This window comes from Lampris incognitus, chromosome 4, assembly GCF_029633865.1.
Source record: "Lampris incognitus isolate fLamInc1 chromosome 4, fLamInc1.hap2, whole genome shotgun sequence".
Lineage (NCBI taxonomy): Eukaryota > Metazoa > Chordata > Actinopteri > Lampriformes > Lampridae > Lampris > Lampris incognitus.
This window is the reverse complement of record NC_079214.1, coordinates 39,208,555-39,231,845: the sequence shown is the minus strand read 5'-3', so window position 1 is coordinate 39,231,845 and position 23,291 is coordinate 39,208,555. Positions and strand designations below refer to the sequence as shown.

The 23,291-nt window shown below is 42.0% G+C and overlaps 1 protein-coding gene across 1 annotated transcript in view; it reads left to right on the top strand.

Annotated features, from left to right (window-relative positions):
- The window catches only part of tpcn2 (two pore segment channel 2), a 52,370-nt gene extending 32,286 nt beyond the window's left edge, over nt 1-20,084 (top strand). Inside the window, exons 9-25 of the mRNA XM_056278689.1 lie at nt 92-157; nt 298-362; nt 9,830-9,921; nt 10,669-10,750; nt 11,107-11,196; nt 11,312-11,431; nt 11,728-11,787; nt 13,357-13,485; nt 13,944-13,993; nt 14,135-14,210; nt 15,414-15,485; nt 16,143-16,219; nt 16,750-16,855; nt 16,982-17,064; nt 17,159-17,240; nt 17,867-17,958; nt 19,949-20,084. Coding sequence (XP_056134664.1) covers nt 92-157; nt 298-362; nt 9,830-9,921; nt 10,669-10,750; nt 11,107-11,196; nt 11,312-11,431; nt 11,728-11,787; nt 13,357-13,485; nt 13,944-13,993; nt 14,135-14,210; nt 15,414-15,485; nt 16,143-16,219; nt 16,750-16,855; nt 16,982-17,064; nt 17,159-17,240; nt 17,867-17,958; nt 19,949-20,027 — 1,421 coding nt within the window. The 3' untranslated portion in view covers nt 20,028-20,084. The remainder of the gene's footprint in view (nt 1-91; nt 158-297; nt 363-9,829; nt 9,922-10,668; nt 10,751-11,106; nt 11,197-11,311; nt 11,432-11,727; nt 11,788-13,356; nt 13,486-13,943; nt 13,994-14,134; nt 14,211-15,413; nt 15,486-16,142; nt 16,220-16,749; nt 16,856-16,981; nt 17,065-17,158; nt 17,241-17,866; nt 17,959-19,948) is intronic.
- The last annotated feature ends 3,207 nt before the right edge of the window (nt 20,085-23,291 follow it).

Genomic DNA, 23,291 nt, shown 5'->3' with positions numbered 1-23,291 from the left:
ATTAAAAGTGAAATGAAACTGTACCAGTGAACTAGACTTGCAGTGACTTTATGCGACAATTTTTTTAAACGTTTGCTGTCTCCTATAACAGTGATGATCCCTGCCTACACCTTCAACAGAGGCTACTCTATCTTCTTCATCATCTTCAGTGTGTTTGGTAAGCTTAGATTGTAATAGGATGTTTAAACAATTACCCGATGGCTGATTACCAGTAAAATATGTGACATTAATGTTGATGTAGCACAGAAAGGATTCTGGTGACGTATCTGAGAGAGGATTTGCCTTGCCTCCTTTCAGGGACCTTCTTCTTGATGAACCTACTGACTGCTATCATCTATAACCAATTCAGGGGATACCTACTGGTGAGTCAAAGCAAGGGCCTACTAGCACCTCACAGTTCCCTCATCCAGAGGCCATGATGCTTTGCTGTTGAGCAGTGTTGATCAAGGCTGTGTCATGGTGGGGCCCACATGTTCACAGGTTTTCATTCCAACACTACACTAGCTGATTTCACTAATAATAACACCTTCAACCACACAGTGGAGGGTAAATTAGTGAAATCACCTGTTGTGATGTGTACACGTGGTTCTCTGTGGTATATGATGGAGTAGTACCACTGTATGTAGTGTACGATGTCAAAGCCAAGGAATAACCGATGACCAAAACAACTATTCGCCTATTTCCAATTTACCATTCATCTCCAAAATCTTTGAGAGGATATTTGCATCTCAACTCCAGATCTACCTTGATAACATTAATCTCTGAACAATTCCAATCTGGCTTTCACCCCAAACATTGGACAGAAACAGCCCTGGTTAAGATCACTAATGACCTCCTTCGTGCAGCTGACTGCGGTCTACTCGCTATCCTCACCCTGCTTGACCTCACCACAGCCTTTGATACCATATCACATCAGCTCTTCATGGATTGTCTGGCTAGCATTGGAGTTGGGGGCACTGTATAGCAGTGGTTTGCTTCTTACCTCACAGACAGGACACATTTTGTACAAATTCAGAATTACCGGTCAAATATTTTGATAGTTCCACAGGGTTCAGTGTTGGGACCACTCCTGTTTATTATTTGTAACCTCCCTCTTGGCAACATCTACCGGCACTGTGGTATCCATTTCCATTGCTATACTGATGATACACAGGTTTATGTGTCCTCCAAACCCACTTCCACTCTCCCCTCCGGTCCCCTCACTGTAAATAGTACTCTGTGGCTACCTCTTGGCTTTCTTCTAATGACATAGCTGTCTTCCTGAGGGCCACTATAGAGGGGTCCTTATACTGCGCTTTAACCAGAGCTTCTCGAGTAAACTGACTGACTTCCTCCATTCCAGCCAACTGAGCCAAAAATGTGTCTGACAGGTCGACAGGAGGTTCCTCTACCTGAGCCTCCCACAGCTCCTGGGACCGTGACCCAGATCTGGTCACGACACAGACCGTGAAAACGTCAGGGTGCTCTAAGGCTACAGTTTGTGGTGCTTCACATGGCTGTTCCTGCACAATAGTGGCAACACTTTCACTCTGAACTACCTCTGCCGGAGCGTCTTCAGGGTCACGTGGGCGCACCCGAGTGCCTGCCAGGTCATTACCTAAAAGGAAGGTAATACCTTTCACTGGAAGAGTGTCTATAACTTCCACAGCCACTACCTTAGTCACCAGCTCAGTTTTTACAAAAAATCTGTGCTTTAGGAGCAGGAACGTAATTGTCACCAACCCCCTTGACTACAACCGACATCCCAGTGGCGGTGGACAGTGGTAAATCCCAACACTCCTTTCAGAAGTAGTGAATGAGCTGCTCCAGAATCTCTAAGCACCTTAACTGGGACCTCCAGACCATCCCCAGACACTGAAACTGTACCTTGAGATACAAAACCTGTGTAATCTTTTAGTACTTCCTCCTCAGAGGGATCCACAAACTCACTAGTTTCTAGTGCATGAGGCAAAACACCTACACAGGCTACGGGCTTACTAGCCTCCTTGTGCTGCAACCTCCGACAAACAGACTGTGTGTGACTTTTTTTTTTAAACAATAAAAGCAATAAATCTCAATTCAAGGAGGTTGCTCAACGCTTATTGACTCAGGAGGAGGAGAGAGATACATTCAGACTTAACCTGGATCCGTTGGGGTCGGTCAGAAAACTTCTTAGCCAGAAACATTTTTCCCTGCCACACCAGGATCTCTTTCAGCTTCCCTATCTTGTCTGAAAGATCTTCCTCTATCAGACATGTTACGGTGAGTTAGCTCATACTGGTCAGCTAATGTGGCTGCTTTTCTGAGATCTTTCTCGTCCCACTCATTAAGATATATTTCTATGGGCTGGGGCACACACTTTTTAAATTGTTCCATTAGCACAAATGCACAGACAGCTTCAAAAGTGGAGGTCCCAGTAGAGGCCAGCCACCTGCCAAACACCAACTCCAGTCTCTTAGCTAACTCCAGAAAAGATTCATCACTTTTCCTTTTTAGGACCTAGAACTGCTGGCGGTACGCTTCTGGAACTAACTCATATGCCACTAGCTAATTTTGCTTTACCACACCATAATCCTTACTTTACGTGGCACTTTCTAAAGTGGCCTCAGATAGCTAGTGGGATCAAAGCGGCTTTCTGGGACTTGCCGTAAAGCAGGGTCCTGAGACAGCACTTTGTCTCTTTCTAGTGCCAGGCGGGCTTGCTCAGTCTTTTGCTCCTCCATTTTAAATTTAATCCGGAGCTTCTCTCTTTCTAGCACAATTCTCTCCATTTCCACCTTCCTATTCTCCTCTTCCCGTTTGAGCCTGGCTGCCTCTTCCTTCTCTGGACAACTTGGAGCTGGCCAAGGCAGCACGGACAAGCGAGGGGAGCTGACGGAGGAACAGCTGGCCGAAAAGGAAGGCGGGGTCGCACAAACCCAGAATAGTCAGCATCTTGTCCATTAGCTCCGATGGCTTACCGTCTCCCAAGCCTTACAGCGAAAACAACCAGTCCGCCCGCTCCACCTCTGCTATCTCAAAAGCCTGTAGCAAGTGTCTCTTAATCGCACCGTACTTATCCACGGGCGGCGGGGCTTGCAGCAGGCCCAATATCCGTGACGCCGTTGATGTTCCGAGTGCCGCCGCGAAGTAGTGGTACTTGGTCTCATCCACGGTGATGTTCCTAATTGCGAACTGGGCTTCGATGTGAGCGAACCATGCTGCCGCAGCCGTTTCCCAGAAGTCGGGCAGTTTGAGCGAGACGGCGTTAGTCACTGCCGCTGCGCTGGTAGCTTCATTCTCCATGGCTCACGTCGGGGTCACCAGTGTGGAGGATGAAAGAAAGGAGACGAGACCACTTCTCCTTTTGACCACACAGCCGTGGGGTCGTTTATTTCCTCCAACCAAACCTAAGTCAGCAGTTCACTATGCTAAAAACCTCAGCCTCGTGTCTACCCACAATAACCCTTGCTAACCCCCGCCCACTGTCTTAAAGGGACCGTCTCTGGCCCGCATGGTGAATAGCTAACCTGCAAATCAAATCAATTTTATTTGTATAGCCCAATATCACAAATGACAAATTTGCCTCAGTGGGCTTAACAGCAACACAACATCCTGTCCACAGACGCTCTCATCGGATAAGGAAAAACTCCCTAAAAAACCCCTTTAACAGGGAGAAAAAATAGGAAGAAACCTCAGGGAGAGCAACAGAGGAGGGACCTCTCTCCCAAGACGGACAGCGTGCAATGGATGTTGTGTTCACGCAATTTACATAATACAACATTGAAAGAGGATAACAGAATTATAATGGCCATAAAATTTATGAAGAACATGATGCACAGGATGCCAAGCAGTGTCCACGTGCCAACGGAGCAGTCCAGGACCCAAGCCACGCGACCAGCATCATCATGTAATAAGAAAGAAAAGTAGATCACTACACCACAATGATTAACTGAAATACACTATGCAAATATGGCGACCCTCTCTTTGCGGAATCACTCACAATGTTGTCTACCCCAGCACAACGCAACAATAGCTCCGTCCTCGGATGCTATCTTTCCCACGTGTACACAGATTAATTCAAAATAACTAACAATATATAGTTTATCTGGTGAAACAATGTGTAGCTTGATTCAACTCCTTTGGATAACCATGACCTGGATGAATGAGAACATTCACAGACATCCTAACAACAAGCAAAGCAACGCGCTTTTACCAATATAATTATTGTATTTAGAAATCACGTAACAATAATGTCATCTGTTGCAAACCACAGCAACGCAACACAACGTTACAGGAGACAGAGCATGTTACACCGTACTATAACGGTAGGGTGACCAGACGTCCCCGATTTCCAGGGACAGTCCCCGTTTTGGATGTCCTGTCCCCGGCTAAAGTTGTCCCCGGAAATGTCCCCAATTTCAGCATTTTATGTATGGTATACGTCTTGATGCACGCAGACTAGAACACAGAACAACGGTGTGTTAATGTTTCAATATTAATAATAACAAAGAAACAACGTAGTCTCTCGCCCTTTGCCTATTGTTTGGAGGCGGAGCAAGCTACACGAGACCAGATAGATAGACGTCGTCTCTACTAATCTCTGCGCGAGACCGGTAGCCGCACTGCTGCCGATGCACTGCTGTTGCTAGGCTACTATGAAGCCCGAGCGAGCAGAGAGTGCGCGGAAATCAAAAGAAGAGCTCTCGTCATTCGTGCCATGGCTTCTATATTGTCACTGATCCAAGGCTTGAGGATTTTTGGAGACCTGGTCCTGGCTGGATTTACTGCATTATACGGTAAGTACGTGTGTGAAGAACTTTATTTTGTGTGGGACTGTGAGTTGGGCTAACCGTTAGCATACATGAACCATGACATCCCTCAGCTAACAGTTAACGTTAGTGCCAACATCCCTCATCCCCTCGACATCCCTCAGCTAGTCAGTGTAGCACAAACAGTGTAACATAAGCTAGGAGTGGCCACACACTGGCACACAGTAAGAAAAGTTACATTGGAAATAGCGACTCAAAAGTAGGCTAACGTTACCGTAACATTACCATTCGAGTAGAAAGACTGAAGAGCTTTTGTGAGTTTGTTGGCCAGGAGTACCACAACATATTAGGGCACAGCAATGTTCGCTGGCTGTCTATGCTCCCTGCACTAGTAAGAGTGCTGAAAATGTATGCACCACTGAAATCCATTTTTTCTCTCTGAAGAGAAATGCCCTGTTGTCCTGCGAAGGATGTTTGAAGATCCACTGACTGAGCTGTGGCTGGCCTTTGCCCATGGAAACCTGACCATGTTCAGTGACACAATCAAGATGCTTGAAGGCCAGGGCTGCTGTGCTGTGGAGTCTGCTGCAATTCTGAGAAACCTAGAGGCAAAACTGACTGCACGACATGACGACAACTTCATCCCAGTTCTGGCCAGAGGACTCCTAAGGGACCTTGAAGAAAATGGAGCAATGATGAGACACCTTTCTAACCACATCCCGGTCATTCTTCACCATCGCTGTCAACTACATACAGGCTTGGGGAAAGCACACAGACTCTCTCAGACTTAAACTGTCTACTTTTAAAAAAGACACCTCAGCGTGAGGAGATTGAGAAGGCAGCCACAAGACTGAAAGAGAAGTGCCCCAGTGTCCACATCAACGAGGATACACTATTTGACGAGGTCTCTGCTCTGCATGAATTCTTGAAAGGGGGGGCACTTGAAGACTGGAGAAAAGATGAGACACCTCTCTTTCAGAGATGGAGCACAGCGTTCTCCCACTTTAAAGCAAATGAAATCCCACACACTAACCTGGCCAGATGTGTATCTGTTGTCCTGTGCCTACCTGGGAGTAATGCACCAGTAGAGAGGGTGTTCTCCCTCATGAATGACATTTGGACAGACAGCAGAAATAGATTCACCGTTGAGACCATCAAGGCCATGCTAATAGTGAAGAACAACATCAACCTCCCTTGTCAGGAGTTCGTGGAGATGCTAGCCAGCAACAAAGCCATCCTGAAGAAGATACATTCTTCAGAGAAATATGCACATTTGGTAAGGGAGAGAGAGAGAGAGAGAGAGAGAGAGAGAGAGAGAGAGCAGAAGGAGAAACATGACCTGATCCTTAATGCATTTCTATACAAAAGCTGTGAATATGTTCCTCTGCTGAGTGGATTTTATCAGTGCTAGTTATAGCATGTGGGCTATTTGTATTTTAATACAGTTGCATTATGTTGTTGTTTAGTCTTTCTGATGCTGTTGCATGGTTAAATTAGTTAATGGTACATTTCAAATCCCTGTTCTCTCAGTTTTGTGCTCAAGTTCTCTTCTACTCTTATCCATTCCAGACTATCAGGACCACTGACTGGCTCTCCTGACAAGACAAGTGGAAGAGCAAACAGAGAAGAATATTGTGTATTCTATGTATGTGTATAATACATGACCATATTGTGTGTGGTTTTTTTTAAAGGGGCACTGTCATGCTATACTATCTTAAGGCTATTTGGATTGAATGTTTAAATTATATGAGTAGGCTTTGTAAACACTGTCAATGTAACCCTGTCCTAGAAAATTTTCATTTTTCCACGCCAAAACCAGTACAGATGATGTAATCTGGACTGGTTTTCTCAATGACTGCAATGATGAGTAGAGATTCCATTGAGGGTCCATAACTCAAAAACCTCAAATCCGATTTTCATGATTCTTTTCTTAAATATGAAACACAACATTGTAACGTTAGATAAAATGCAGAAAACATACATACATGACTGAGTATTCTTTTTTAAATGTGTATACATTGGTCAAAATAAATGAAACTAATTGTCCCCGTTTTTTTATTTCATCATGATAACATTTGATTTTTTTAACCTCAAAACTGGAAATGTCCCCGGATTTCATTTGAGAAATCTGGTCACCGTACTATAACGGTATATGAACAAGCCTCCACTAGTCACGGTCACTCCAGCACTACCCTGTACCTAACCGCATTCCGAAAGCTAATTACACCACTGACTCACAAAATATAAACGCCACACTCATTTCTCCACGTTAATACAGCTCCTAATAGAATAAATCCCACAAAGGGCATTGGTGATAGATGTTTACCTGAGCGATTGCTATTTATTCACACAAAGCAGAATGTTAGATCGAGTTATCGTTGCAGGTGGAAACCAGTTTCCTATTGCCAGGCCGACATAAAGTCAACCCCACCTGAACCCCGACAACGCTTCTGGGTTATGAGTAGCTAACTAACTGCTCGGCTAATAAGGAATGCTAATCACGTTAGCTTCCGTATCGCCTGAATATACAGTCAGATCCTGGACGAGCCGCCAATTGTTATGGTACAGCCGCGACAAGCACACATCCGGAGCACTGCAATAGCACAACGTGAAATGAACGGAGAGAAAACGGAACACAGAGCTGATATGGAAACAGAGGCGAGTAAACTGACAGCTATGCTTACCGTCATTGCAGCCGTGAGCTTGTTCGGGGGGATGGGGACCCCCCCGGGGACGTCTCCTCTCAGTGGTCTGAAGAATGCAATCCCAGCTCCCGTGACCAGCCAGTCCTGTTCGTTGTAGATGGTGTTCAAGTCTTGTGCTTAGTGGAGAGAGCCGTGTAGAAAAATGCTGTTCCTTCCGCTGAGTGTGTGCCATACAGTTCTCTCACTTTGCGTGCCCGCCGTCGGTGACCAATTATCAATCAGACGTTCCCGCCAAACGAATGGGCAGGACGTGACGTCACACTCAGAAACCCTGCTGCACTGGGATTTGCAGTTTTTTCCCCCTTTTTTAATCTCCCAGGCGTCACACAGCATACAACACATAATAATAAGCATAGCTGTGGCATCCCATGTTTACAATCAGCTCTGCACAAAAGATAGAGCGGAAGGGAAAAGAAATACCCCAAAACATATCTGTAACAATTCTCTGAAATTCAACAGTAGTAAAACCAACCTACTCCTCTTTGGCACTAAATCTACACTCTCAATTTGCTCACTCCCCATTGCTGGAGCCACCATACCTGTCTCCTCTCAGGCAAAGAGCCTTGCTGTTATCCTCGAAAATAACAATAGTAATAATTTTATTCATATAGCACTTTTCCAGTCATATAAACAATGTCTCCCGGATTGTATTTTTCCATCTATGAAACATCTCCAGACCCTGCTTGAACACAACACTCCACGGAAGTCTTAGTCAATGCTTTGGTCACATCGTGCATTGACTACTGCAATGCGATCGTGGCAGGCATCCCCAACAAACTTATTCACCAACTTCACCCAGAATTCTGCAGCACTGATTATTACACTTTCAAAGCCGACTCACCATGTCTCTCCCCTGCTGATTGAATTACAATAGCTTCCTGTGTCACAGCGGATTAACTTTAAATTGTATTATTAACATTCAAAGCTCTTCATAATCTATCCCGTGCTTCTTACAGACCTCAGAAAGACTTAACACTGCATCTCGCTCCCGGCGGTCTTCACCAGCAGGTCTATTGGCACTACCAGCCATCAACTTCCGCACAATGGGTGCCAGGGCTTTCTCCTATGCTGCACCCAAACTTTGTAACTCCATTCCCCGTTACATCCGCTTACTGGACTCCATTAACAGAATTCAAATCTGCTCTTACAACCCACCCTTTTAAACATGCATACCCACTTTAACAGCATCAAATTCATCTTCTTTTTTGTTTGTTTGTTTGTTTTTACTCCTACTGATGTATGCTCTATTGCCGTGGTAACCAACCCTGCTCCTGTAGAGCTACCATCCTGCCAGTTTTCACTTCATCCCTAATTTAACACATCTGATTCTACTGATCACCTACTTACCAACACATTGATTAATTGAATCAGATGTGTTAAATTAGGGTTGGCGTGAAAATGAGCAGGATGGTATCTCTCCGGGAACAGGGTTGATGACCACTGCTTACTTATTGTGTTTTCTTGTTGATTGCATTGTTTTCTTACTGCTTTGTGTAACCGGTTATTTTCTTGCCCGGTGCGGGATTCGAGACGGGGTGAACTGCACCACAAGGCAACATCACTAACCGCTCGGCTAAAGGGTCAGACCCGTTAGCTAGGGACTAACGTGTCTTATTAGTAGTTTACTGTATTTGATGTAAAGTGACATTGAGAGTCATGAAAGGCACCTTTGAATAAGATTTATTGTAGCGAATTCGGGGGGCAACCATAGGAACTGCCGCAGCCGGGACGCGAACCCGTACGGCCTGCACTGCGGGAGACATTGCAAACCGCTCGACTAAAGGATCCGACCAAAGGACCAACGTGTCTACTTATCCATGCACGTTACAGAATCATATTATAACTGGTTATTTTCTTGCCCGGTGTGGGATTCGATACGGGGTGTACTGCACCACAAGGCGTCATCACTAACCGCTCGGCTAAAGGGTCAGACCCATCATCTAGGGGCTAGCGTGTCTTATTAGTAGTTTACAGTCGTCACCCTCCCCGGAAGCGCGCCCTCGCGCTTTGTTATTCCCGCGCTCCGAAGAGACTTCTGAGGATCTGCACCCTTCCGGATCCCACCGCTGCCACCAATGTAACCGGTTATTTTTTTGCCCGGTGCGGGATTCAATACGGGGTGTACTGCACCACAAGGCGACATCACTAACCGCTCGGCTAGCTAGGGGCTAACGTGTCTTATTAGTAGTTTACAATATGTGTTATATATATTACATGTATCTCAAAATTACTGTACATTTACAGGCTGATTAGTTTCCATATTAATTTGGCCAATTGTTCATTTCCTGTGTGTGTGTGTGGGGGGGGTGTCTTTCTATATGTCTGTCTCTTTGTATTGCTTTCTATCAACATACCTATCTTTCTTTGGGTCTGCCTGTCCATGTGATCTTTCAGATGTCAGTCCAGACCTCCATTATCAGGAGACGGCTGGGGATTAGGGCTGCCTTCCAAATTCTCACCTGCCAGGGAGCTAATCGTGCCACTGAGTAGGAACACACACACACACACACACACACACACACACACACACACACACACACACACACACACACACACACACACACACACACACACACACACACAAATTCAGTGAGATATACACAATGGAGATAGATGTCTTATCAAGCAAATTTTTTTGACTCGTCCTTATAACGTCCACAATGAATTTTGACCTTTAACAATTCTTAGATATTAATGTAGAAAAAACTAAAACAAGAAAAAAAAGCTTGGCAAAATTCTGTTCCTGGGTGAATTTCTTTAGATTGGACATAAGTGAAGCAGTCCTTTTTAGCAAAATATCCTGGAAAAAGGCACACCTTTAAGGAGCAAGGGCTTCTTATTTGATGGCTCTCTGAGCAGCATAAGTGGAAAAATGGCAGTGGGTTTATGAGGAAACTACATTGAACTCAGAACTACAATCAGTTTCTGTATTGGAGAAGGACGTTAAATTAAATGGGCAAGAATTTGACAGTGACAGTGGAGTGATAACACCAACCATTATACTGAACTTTAGCGCTACCTTTGGGAGGAAGTGCAATAAGGCTGAGGATGACTATTAGGTGATAGGTATTTGGAAAGATTTAACTTTATTTTCTGATTTGTATGTAAACGATGACCTCACACACAGGAAATAACAAATTGAATAGATGTTTTTGTACAATCAGTGAAGATGTTGTCTCTGTGCATTTGTCTGTCTCTGTCTCAATGACTGACGATGCTTTGGTCTCTGTCAGACAACGTGTAAATGTGGATAAGCTGCTAGAGGTGTTATCCAGGGTCACGATGAAGTCCTACTACAGGGTGGCCATCATCAAGGTCAGCACCAAAAACACATCAAACCTGAGGGGCTGGAGTGAGCTGCACTGATTTGTTCAAATCATTCACTCGTTGCATTTTTGTCCTCCCTGTTCTTTACCTTTTCAAGTTCATGTTCTCATTGTTATTAGCCAAGTAAGTTTGCACATTTGAGGAATTTGACTTCGATACTAACAAAGAACAAAAAAAAAAAGGTTCTCCTAGGAATATCTGAGAATGTCATGCGTACTGAGGAGTATCTAAGTTGTCAAGTCTGTGAAAAAAAAGAGCAGCACACCGTGAAAGCAATACAGGGCGCTATCTTGAAGCTAATTCTCTTGTATGTCAATATCTGGCTGCACTTCCACCACTTCCAGGAAGTACAACAGTACGCAGCTGTTGGTTCCATCGAGCGACAGGCCTTTGGGAAGTTGTTTGATGAGCTGGATAAGGACCGCATCAAAGATGTATGTCTATTTTACATCTGCAGCATATATGAATTAATCAGCATTTATTTTACATTTGAGATCAGTTATAAATGCCATTTGTCAATTATAAAAGTCATGCATGTGTGTGTTTTAGCACCCTCCACTGCCACAGTATGAGTCTCCAATACTCCAGAAACTGCAAGTGATCTTCAGTCACTACTATGTCACTATAGTGGGCAATGTCATGGCACTGGCCAATGTCATATGCATATGTGTAAGTCTCTTTTAAATAAATGCATGCATGCACGCACACATGCACACGCACACGCACACGCACACACACACACACACACACACACACACACACACACACACACACACACACACACACACACACACACACACACACAAATACCCTAAGAAAAGACGATGTTTTTCCCATATACACACACTATGATCAAACTAAGTAGTACAGCTTACTCCATTTGCTTGTTTCAGACACACACACAAATGTACACACACCACGACTTGGCTGAGTACTATATCATCTTTCTTTTGTGTGAATTTCAGACTGTCCTGGTGTTAAACTCTGAGAAGTCCATTGCAGAAATGGATGATTACTACATGGAGGTTGACAGCCATTTTGATTTTCTCTCCTAGTATCAAAGAAAGTTGAATCAGTTCATCTGGATACAACGTTTATTGACAGAAACATTTCATCACTCATCTAAGTGACCTCTTCAGTCTCAACTGACTGCAGGTATCCCCACCCTTATAAACAATACAGTGGCATAACACCAAAACCAACAATCAGTTTCATATGGAAATAGGCATGACCATTAACTACAGTTTCAATGGCCATGTGTACTATTCACAGAGGATTTGGGAATGGTTGCAATCACAGAAAGATGGCGTAAGATGCCGACAGATGTACTCTTAGCCCCCCCCCCCCCCGGTTCAGGGATGGTCATTCCCTCTTCACATATAGAAGGCCTAACATGTCAGGCCAGGACTCCACAGTCTACACCCATCTACAGGCCTGTGGCCACTCTTTCAAGGATGAGGATGTGCACATCCTTGATAAGCAGGAACGCTGGTTTGAACGGGGAGTCAAAGAGGCCATCTATGTGAAGAGGGAACGACCAGCCCTGAATGGGGGGGGGGGGTAAGAGAACATCTGTCACCATCTTACAATGCTGTGTTTGCAAACATTCCCCAATCTTCTCTGAATAATACCCGTGGCTACTGAAACTCTAGTTAATGGTCATGCCTATTTGCATATGAAACTGGTCATTGGTTTTGGTCGTTATGCCACTGTATTGTTTATAAGGGTGGGGATACCTGCAGTCAGTTGAGACTGAAGAGGTCACTTATGCCCCTTTTCCACTACATGGTACTGGCTCAGCTTGACTCAACTTGACTCGCAGAGTGTCGTTTTCCATTACCGTAACAGTAACAGTACCCCTTCAGTGTAGCTGGTCTGCATTGATTTTGGTACCTGCTCCAGTTTTTTTGGAACCTTGACAAAGGTGGTACCAGAAAAGTGGTAACAGTTACCAAAATGTCGGTACTTTCCAGTAATGGAAAACGAAAAAGGCGAGTCGAGTTGAGCCGGTACCATGTAGTAGGAAAAGGGGCATTAGATGAGTGATGAAACGTTTCTGTCAATAAACGTATCCAGATGAACTGAATCAACTTTCTGTGATTTTCTTACCTGGATTACTGAGCATGCATAGAGACTTTTCTCGTAGTAAAGTTTAAGTGACTTTTAATAATCATCATTAATCCATACAGCTACAGCCATTTTAAATCACTCAGGATTAACATTTTGCAAACAAATTAAAAACCAGTCTGTGCTGTTCAACTTCACACAATTCTATGTAACAATCTATGCAGTTTATTTAGCAACACATTATAACTGTGATGGATTGTTTTGGACAGTAAACTTGAAGATCATTATTAGAATTCAGTGTCATTATACATGAATAGTTTTTCACTTCTACTCATCCCATTTTAAATCAGTGGACATTTTTTAAATAATGATAGAACCTACACACTCAATTATTTATTTTACATATTATATCGAACAAACTGTGTGCCAAGATATTTGAAGTTTTTAATTTTGCTTTTGATTTTGTCACATTGATTTGGGTGAGTCAGACTTAAACTCTTGCTGACATGTTATCAATTGTCTCTCAGGTAATCAACTGTTGCTTTATCGTCTGCTACCTGTTGGAGATCTTCCTAAAAATCTTTGCCTTTGGCTGGAAAGGTTACATCTCATATAGAAACAACATCTTTGATGGTCTCCTCATAATCCCATTACTGGTAACAATGCCCTAACCATCACATGGTTTGTGTGATTCATGCATATTATTAACTTAAGTAAAATGTTGAAGCAAATTGAAAAAATGAAAATGCAACTCCACAATCCGATTTTAATTTCAATTTTCAACTTTTGATTAGCATCTGTTAGAGAATGATTGTACTAGTAAATGAAAATTCAAAAGCAAGTTGGATTATTGAATTGAAAATAGCTTGACACTAACTGCATACATCAATGAAAATGCTACATGAAATGCCACATGGAACCTTTTCATTTTTCATCAAGCATTATCATTACAATAGTTAGCTAGTTAATATGCTAGTGTAAAATGTCTACATACACGTCTATACTGATGACAGTATAGTGCATTTTGTATCCGTTTTTTTTCATATGAAAAAATTATCACTTCTCATGTATTACTTTTCAGTTTCACACATTTTTTACTTTTTTTTTTAATAAGGTTCTCCAGGTTACTATATTTGTTGCTTACAGGCTTCCATATCCTCAGTGGTAAGTTTAATATTTTATCCATTCAATATTGGATTGAACATATTTGTAGTATAATGGAACAGTGTTAGTATAACATGCGCCTCAGTTGATGTTCTATGCGTGTGTGTTTTCTTGTATTTGCTTGTGTTTACACCATAACAGGAAAATATGGGAGATGGTTCGGCTGATCAACCTGCTGATTGTCTTTCGCTTTCTACGCGTCATCCCAGACATAAAGGTAAACAGGAAATAGCTATAGGCTAAGTTATTGAGTATCTGAGTTATCACTGTTGGACCTGTTGACCCCCCCCCCCCCTTCAAGGATACAGTAAAGTTGTGCAGTATGTCTCCACAGCTAAACAGGAGAATTTAAAATAATTTAGAATTTCTTTTAAACTAAGTGTATTTGGAGGTGCCATTTGGCTTCATTCAGCAAGAACAATTCTGCCACTGCAAGCAACATAATGAAAAATACCTATACAGTCTATTTTCACCTAAGATAGAAAATTATCACTACCACAATTTGAACTGGCATGTATTTTATGAGTATTGTAGTGGACTGAAGCAATAAAGCACTGTGTACTACATTGATGAAGAAATCAAGTGTTCTGCTACCCACGGTCTTTCCCACAGCGCCTACATTTACCAGAATGCATTGTGTGTAAGCCAATGTATTGTCATCCATAAAATCCTCTGCGCTCGTGTTGGGATGTCATTTCCACCATCGGAAACATAGCTTAGCCAAGAGAACAAGGATGTTTCCAGCCACCAAGTGACATATCGTCACTTGGTGGCTGGAAAAAAATCGGTTTTACTGCCACCCCAGAGATGCGGAAACCATCAGGAACAACTGCAGGTGTTTTTCATGTGCTATTCCTGTTGCTGATAGACAGATTGTATTGAAATTTGGGGAATTTTCCCTTTAAGTGCATTAACAAGAGGGGTGTCCTTGTGACTGAACCACCAAAGCATTTACAGTGTTGGCTTAGGTCTGATGGCAGTGTCTCTGGGTTTCTTTCCAGTTCAGGACACTTGCTGGGTGTGTTCCCTTTCTCTCTGCACCATGTTGTTCCTGTCTCTTTCCACTATAATAGAGACCAAAAGTGCCAAAACATATGTTCAGACTAGAATTCTAGGTTTTAGCACTGTAATATATTCCATTATCAAAATTAGAGCCAAATATGAGACAGACATAAGACATCAAAGCAGAGGAATCAAACACTACTAGAGATTGGCATCATGTTTGTTGACACCTACTTTGCGGAAGAATATTAATATAATGTAAACTTGCTGTATAATTGATTGTATTTTCCATAGCAGTAAGCTGCTTCCTTCACACCCTGGTACCTCAGTATAAATAATTTCCTTTCTTTTTATGTGCTGTGTTGTTTTTTTTTGGTTTTTTGTTTTTTTGTGCGCTTGCACATATTTTGTTTTCCAGCTCATGGCTCTTGTTGCTAGTACGCTGTTAGACCTGGTGAAAAACCTCAGGGCCTTTGCAGGAATACTTGTTGTGAGTATCATTGCTCTACTGATGTTGGCCCGTTTAGTGGATAGCAGCAGACACAAGCTAACATTAAAACTCTTTCTTCTGAAATATAACATGGACAGTTTATGATTTTGTTTATAGATGCAAATCTGCTTCTCTTTGCTGTTTGCCTGTTTTTGTTGTCAGAGATAAAAAAAAATTCCCAAAAGGCAAATGCCTCGCAACATGACTCTCGGCTCATGCTTTTGTAATGGAGAGGTTTAAAATCAACAAATGTAAAGTAAGCATTATCACATGTTGCAGAACCCTTTGTACTTACTGTATAATAAAGCTTTCCATGAAGAGCTCTGTCCCAAAATGTGACATTTACCTTTTGATAAAATTGACAGTGATTAACAAATAAAAAACAACCCCATTGTGGGAAGGAATTAGGCATCGTGAGATTTTTGCTTAATTTGATAATAGCATATTGAGGGTGTCTTCCATCTGCCATGTTCTTGAAATATGAATTAATCTGGTTAAAACAACAATTTTGAAATATATCAATAGCACTTTGAAATGACCTTGAATATTCATGTGAGAAAGTTTACTTGTAATAATGTAGTAAGGCATGTGAATAGTGCTATCTGAACTAAGTAGATATATCATTTGTCTGCCCCCTCCTCATCCTTTTCTCTCTAGGTGGTGTACTATATATTTGCTGTGTTTGGAATATGGCTTTTTGAAGGAGCCATTAAGTCACCAGGTGCACATATGAGGTATAGTAAATACTACATCTTTTTTTTTTTTTTTTGGATTCTACCCCCTTTTTCCACACTTGTATCCAGCCAATTGCCCCACTTTTCCGAGCTGTTCCGGTCACTGCTCCACCCCCTCTGCCAATCCAGGGAAGGCTGCAGACTACCACATGCCTCCTCCGATACATGTGGAGTCACCAGCCGCTTCTTTTCACCTGACAGTGAGGAGTTTTGCCAGGGGTATATAGCGCATGGGAGGATTACGTTCCCCCCAGTTCCCCCTCCCCCCGACCAACCAGAGGAGGCGCTAGTGCAGCAACCAGGACACATACCCACTCCACATCCAGCTACCCATAGACACAGCCAATTGTGTCGGTAGGGACGCCCGACAGGGATTCAAACTGGCAATCCCCGTGTTGGTAGGCAACGGAATAGACCGCCACGCTACCTGGATGCCCCAATACTCCATCTCTTCTCTTCACATATTTGTGTGTCTTTGTGTGTGTGTGTTTGTTTGCATTTGTGTGTGATGTTACATATTTCCCCCTCAGTGTGAGCTCCAACTCCACTATGGAAAATATTACCTCTAACTTCAGCATGGTGTGTGGTACCTATGAACAGCTCGGCTATTGGCCCAACAACTTTGACGACTTTGCTGTAAGTAACAGAGCTTTATGGAAGTACTTTATTTGGTTTATTCACCCTTATTTAATTTATTCAGTCTATGGAAGATATTGCTTTCTTCCATTACTCTGGACCCCCCCTCCTGTTTCTCTCTCTCAGGCTTCCATTGTTCTGCTATACAATGTTATGGTGGTGAACAACTGGCAAGCTTTCATGGATGTCTACAGCAGATACACCACAGAGTAAGAAGCCATAAGGTTTACTGTTTCTCAATGGAGGTGGTTGTTGTTGTTGTTGTTGATGATGATGATTATGATCTCTGCCTTGTTCCTCTAGGTGGGCCAAGGTATACTTTGTCTGCTGGTGGCTCACCTCATCTGTAATGTGGGTCAACCTGTTTGTGGCTCTCATCCTGGAGGTAGGTTCACATATGCAACAGGAATGGACCAGCTAGCCAATGGACGGCTGTATACTAGATGAGATGATTTAGCCAAACATTGCGTCAACAATGTCAGAAGGGATTTGCCCAAATAAATTCATGAAGGTCAATATCACATGAAAAGATTCTCTGAAGAGAAACTTTTGAGAATCAGTTGTACCAGATGTTCAGTACAAATGTACAATTGTAAATGAACATACAACTGCTGTATACTGGTTACAAATACACAATATACATGCATAAGTCATAAAGATATAATAGTATATAATTTAATATATAAGCATAAGTTATTAATTATTCAGCCATAACAACAGTTATGGCTGAATAATTAATGTGTATAGTGTGACATACCTGTTGTGCATACATGCTTACCTCCAGTATTTTCTTTATTATTCCGTTTATTCCTTTTGTTTTTCCTTTTTTTGGTTTTTCTTTTGTGAATGATATGATATATACTAGAAGCTGCTGGGAACCGGAGTCACATTCCTCGTAGAAGTACACTTGGCCAATAAAGTTGATTCTGATGGAAAACAGACCGATCAGTATCAACCACATTACAAAGCTGATACTTTACAAATAACAAACTATAGCTTATTTTCCAACAGAATTTCATCTACAAGTGGGATCGCAGCCACAGCTGTTCTGTTACGGAGGTAGAGAGGACGAGATATGAAACTTCTGTTCAGCTCATGTTCAAGTAGGTTGACATCATGTTTGTTTAATCAAATACATCCAGATATTTAGCTCTCAAGATGTTATTGTAAACAAAGATAAAGAGCCTAATAGAAGAACATATTCATAAATTTCACTTCAATTTCTCTTAAAATTCTCTTAACATTTCTATTGTTTTTATGACAGTTGTTCAATTCAATAACTTTATTGTCATTGTGCAAGCACAACGAAATCGCAGTTGTGTTGACCTCAAATGGTGCATACAAAGAATAAATAAAACATAAGAGATACAATAAGAATTATGGGACGTCCAGGTAGCGTTGCGGTCTGTTCCGTTGCCTACCAACACGGGGATCGCTTATTCGAATCCCCGTGTTACCCCCGGCTTGGTCGGGCATCCCTACAGACACAACTGGCTGTGTCTGCGGGTGGGAATCCGGATGTGGGTATGTGTCCTGGTTACTGCACTAACGCCTCCTCTGGTCAATCAGGACACCTGTTCAGGGGGGAGGGGGAACTGGGGGAATAGCGTGATCTTCCCACGTGTTACCTCCCCCTGGTGAAACTCCTCACTGTCAGGTGAAAAGAAGTGGCTGGTGACTCCACATGTATCGGAGGAAGCATGTGGTAGTCTGTGGGCCTCCCTGGATCGGCAGAGGGGGTGAAGCAGCGACCAGGACGGCTCAGAAGTGTAGGGTAATTGGCCGGGTACAAGAAAAAGGGGGAAATTTTTTTTTTTAATAAAAAAAAGATAAGAAATATAAAATATCAGCAATAAATCGTACAGGGTCTAAACAATATAAGTACAATATATACTAAGTAGCATAAGGTATACATTTAACGATAAAATACAACTTACAAGGTGCAAAAACATCATCAGCAAAAATGCAGAGAAGGTGCGGTATGAAGTGGCTTAAAATGTCACGTGAGTAAATATTGCACGTGCCCAATGTTGGCAGCACATCAGTCTCATCAGACTGAGGAGATGTCCGAGTTCATTAGAAAAAAGCTGTTTTTTTCCATCTCTTTGTGTATGTGCAGATTGATCTGAAGCCCCTACCTGATGGGAGGGGCTGGAACAGATGGTGTCCAGAATGAGTGATATCTTTTATGATGTTCTTAGCCCTCCTCACACAGCAAGTGCTGTGAAGATGTTCTAGTGAAGGCAGCTCAATGTCAACAATATCCTGTGCTGTTTCTACAACACACTGGAGGGCTTTTTTGTCAGCTTTGGTGCAGCTGCTGTACCAGGCTGTCATGCAGTTTGTTCTTACATGTGTTGACTGTTGAATGCCACTTGTTCATAAATTGAAAGCAGGGAGCCTTCACCTAGCCAAGGGAACGCTTAAAGTCTCAATATAATGACAGCTGAAATGAAATGAACAGCTGATCAGCTGAAGCCTTTACATTAAGATATGCCTTTGTGAAACTGCTGTCACATGTGACATAGAATAATAAAAACATTCAGCGGAAGGTTTTTAATATTGAAATGCTCATAAAGTCCAGTTAAACAAAAGTGCAGGGTGCAGGAGTTGTTTTAAATTAAGTTAGGTTTGCTATAATTATTTCACAGTTAGGATAAAAATAATCAGGCAAATTTTATGTGTAGGCCCATTGGCTTTACATTCATTTAAACAAATTGTTCTCCAATGTTAGAATAGTCTTATGAGGTAGGCTAGTGATTTATGAACTTCTCCCTCTTCGGAAGACATGGTTGACCGATGGGACTGTTGTGTGTAATTGTGTGATAAGTCTGCACCACTCTTAAATTTTGATCATACCAACAAAAATATTGAGTGCGAACAGTTGTTGCATGAGGCTCATTGCATTACATTTGATGTGTTTGTGTATTTGGCCCCTTTCATTTTTATTCCCCCAGGTCAAAGAGAGGGATAGTGGTTCTGTAATGGTGTTTTATGTTTTTTTGGATTAACAAGAATATTAAATAATGACATTATTTCTGTTTTTCTGTTTCTATCTCTCTCTCACTCTCTTTCTCACACACAACACTCCAGAGAACAGATCCAGGAGCCAACAGAAGAGGAGCTACTTACGCAACTACACCAACACCCTCATCTACACCTTCTCTGCTAACACATGTATGTGTTTATACACACACACACACACACACACACACACACACACACACACACACACACACACACGAGTACTGTGACTGCCACTCGCTTTTGTCATGGTGCACTTTATGGCAGAAAATCACAAGCACTGAAGACATAACATAATTGCTGTCCACTATAATTTGTTTTATATTCACTCATCATAGTGGCATATTCTGTTATACCTAACTGACATAGTAGTTGAACCACTGGTGGAAGATTGTTCTGATTACAATCTTTGGGATAGGCATGTTAAGCTGTAAATAATATTTGTTTTTTTATTATGGTCTCCTGTCACTTAGTCCTCATTTGGATGAGCAAAATGTTTGAGTGTTAGAAAAAGAGCAACTGTTAAATGTGATTAACCCAAGATTCAGTAAAATTCACAGATGAAGACTTTTATTTATGCCCTTTCGCTGGATGGAATTGTTACAGAACCAAATCTATGATATCAATGCGGCATCACTGCAAGTGAGTGCAACAAATAAGCTCTTCAAAGTTACCACTCTGAGAGAGGACATTTTTATTAGCTTTAACCTTGGCATATCCTAATGCTGTAGGCGTATTTGTAGTGGATGGTAAAACCTAGCTAAGCAACATATAAGTACTGTTGCACAGTAACTACTGAACAAGCTTAAGTGAAGCTGCTCGCAGTCCTCCTTTTGTGCAGCAATATTTGCCAAAAGGCAAGCGTATTCCTTAAAAAGAAAGGGGATTTTAATTATTTTAAAAAAAATGTAAAATGTAAAAGGGATAAGCTTACTTGCTGCCAGTGGGTGTGTTATGAATGAAGATCTTTCCAGTGTTCTGCTGAATGGGAGAAATTGTGCCACTGTGATATAAATTTGATATAAATGCATCTTGTAAAAAAAAAGTAGGAAACAAATTGCACAAGAAGAGTTGGATATATTTTACGATACCTAATATAATGTTAAATAAAGATGTTTTTAGACATTATTTTGTAAAGTATATGTTCAAGAAGATTGGAAAGCATATTTTAAGTGTGCAGAACTTTGTGAACTCTTACCTTTTTGAAGATGGCGTCCAGTGATCAAGTATCATTGATTTGCCATATCTGAGTGCTTGATTGGATATTTCAAAGAAGGCCTTGCATTTTAAAAGGGTATTTTAATAATAATGATGGCCCATACCTAATAAAATATTATGTGCAACTGCCTAACTGTTTGCCTGAGCCTCTCTCTCCTTCTCTGTGTGCTGCTTTCTATGTTTTGTGAGATATATGATTTGGTCCTACATGATACATTTGTTTGAATTTTTTCAAGTGAATCAAACAAAGTATACTAATATCTGAAATAAGGTTGAGTTTTTGTCAATGCATTTTATCAAAAAAATCCATTAAATTCTCGAGCATTAATTGAGACATTCAGTTCACGCCAGGCACTTGCAAGGTTGTGATGAGGGTAGGAATGACTCGTCAAAGAAGAGTATGTAATATTTACAAGGAGGGGGGGGATATCATATGTGCACTACTATACACTATGTGAGTTAATTGTCAATAAAGCATTATGAAAGCACATTGAATTATTTTATATTTAAAAAAAACATGTTACTATATTTATAGTTGTATTGTACATATCAGACATCTTTTGTGGCTTCGCCTTTGAAACATGACCTACAGTCCCCATAGTGCCTTACCTTGAGTATAAGTAGTACAAAACATGGTTATGAATGATCAGAAAGTGATTATGTGACAAAGCCAAGACATGTCCTAGCTGTGATTCCTTTGATTCAGTTTCTAGTCTTTGAGTAAAAATCCCCTGTGTTTGACTGGAGGGGGGCAGCAACCTGCCCTCGTGTGCAAATCTTGCAGAAATCATACAAAGAAGAAAAATTGTTTGCCTGATTCTTAATAGGGTAATGTAATGCAGGGAGATAAGATGGATGCCAGGACAAAGGGACAGTTGAACATGTATCAATGCAGTGTAATCAATATCAGGGAGAGGTTAAAAAGAAAACTGAGAAAATGGAATTCAGCAAACAATAATCCACAGACTTAATGTGGAGTCAGTGAGTGTACAGGAGTTTTTTTTTTTTTTTTACTTTTTGAGGGAGACAGGAATAGTACATTCAATCTAGTTTGTGTTAAAAAAAAACAAGCGTACTGACCGAATTACGTCAGTACTAACGAGTATCTATTCACATTAAATCAATCGGTGCCAAATGTTGGTACCTTAAGAGTGGGTTGTATTGTGAATTAAAATAAATATTGATCAAATTTCTTATGAACCTCTCAAAAAAATCTCTCCTGGTTTACCACTTATTGAAAGTGCACATCTGGGTGACAGAGCAAGACTACCTTACACCTCCTCTAACCCTATATAGCTTGTTCAAGTCCAAAACAGTCAGGGCAATGGCAAGTCGAAAACAGTCGCACTTTTCCAAACCTGATGCAGACAACACCTGCTGCAATATTTATGATGCGAAATACAAAATGGACTTATTTTTCACATCACAAATTGTGGTCACTCACTCATGGACAACCTGGGAGGGATGCTTAGTACACGCACTCGTTAAGTCTTGAAATTCCTCAGATGGGCGTCAGGGTGGCGTGCGGTCTGTTCCGTTGCCTACCAACACGGGGATCACTGATTGAAATGCCCATGTAACCTCCGGCTTGGTCGGGCATCCCTACAGGCACAATTGGCCGTGTTTGTGGGTAGGAAGCCGGATGTGGGTATGTGTCCTGGTCACTGCACTACTGCCTCCTCTAGTTGGTCAGGGCACCTGTTCATGGGGGGGAGGGGCAACTGGGGGAAATAGCGTGATCCTCCCACGTGCTACGTCCCCCTGGCAAAACTCCTCACTGTCGGGTGAAAAAAAGCGGCTGTATCGGAGGAGGCATGTAGTAGTCTATAGCCCTCCCCGGATCGGCAGAGGGGGTGGAGCAGCAACCGGGACAGCTCGGTGGGGTAGAGTGGGGTAGTTGACCAAATTCAATTGAGGGGGAAAAAAGGGGGGTCTTCAAATTCCTCGGAATAATAGTAATCTAACTAAAATGGAAGGAGTCTGTCTGTCTGTCCTTCAATTTTCTAGACAGCTATTCCTCTGATCGACCCTAACCCGAGACCAACTACACTGTTGGGCATGGTTAATGGCCTCCATATAACAGAGCTCCAAGTAAAAGGCACATTGTAGATCCAAGGTAGTCATCTTTTGCTGGGATAGGTCTAGCAGACCTTTCTGTCGGCAGCGTTATGAAAAGAGAACAGTGGCTAAGGGT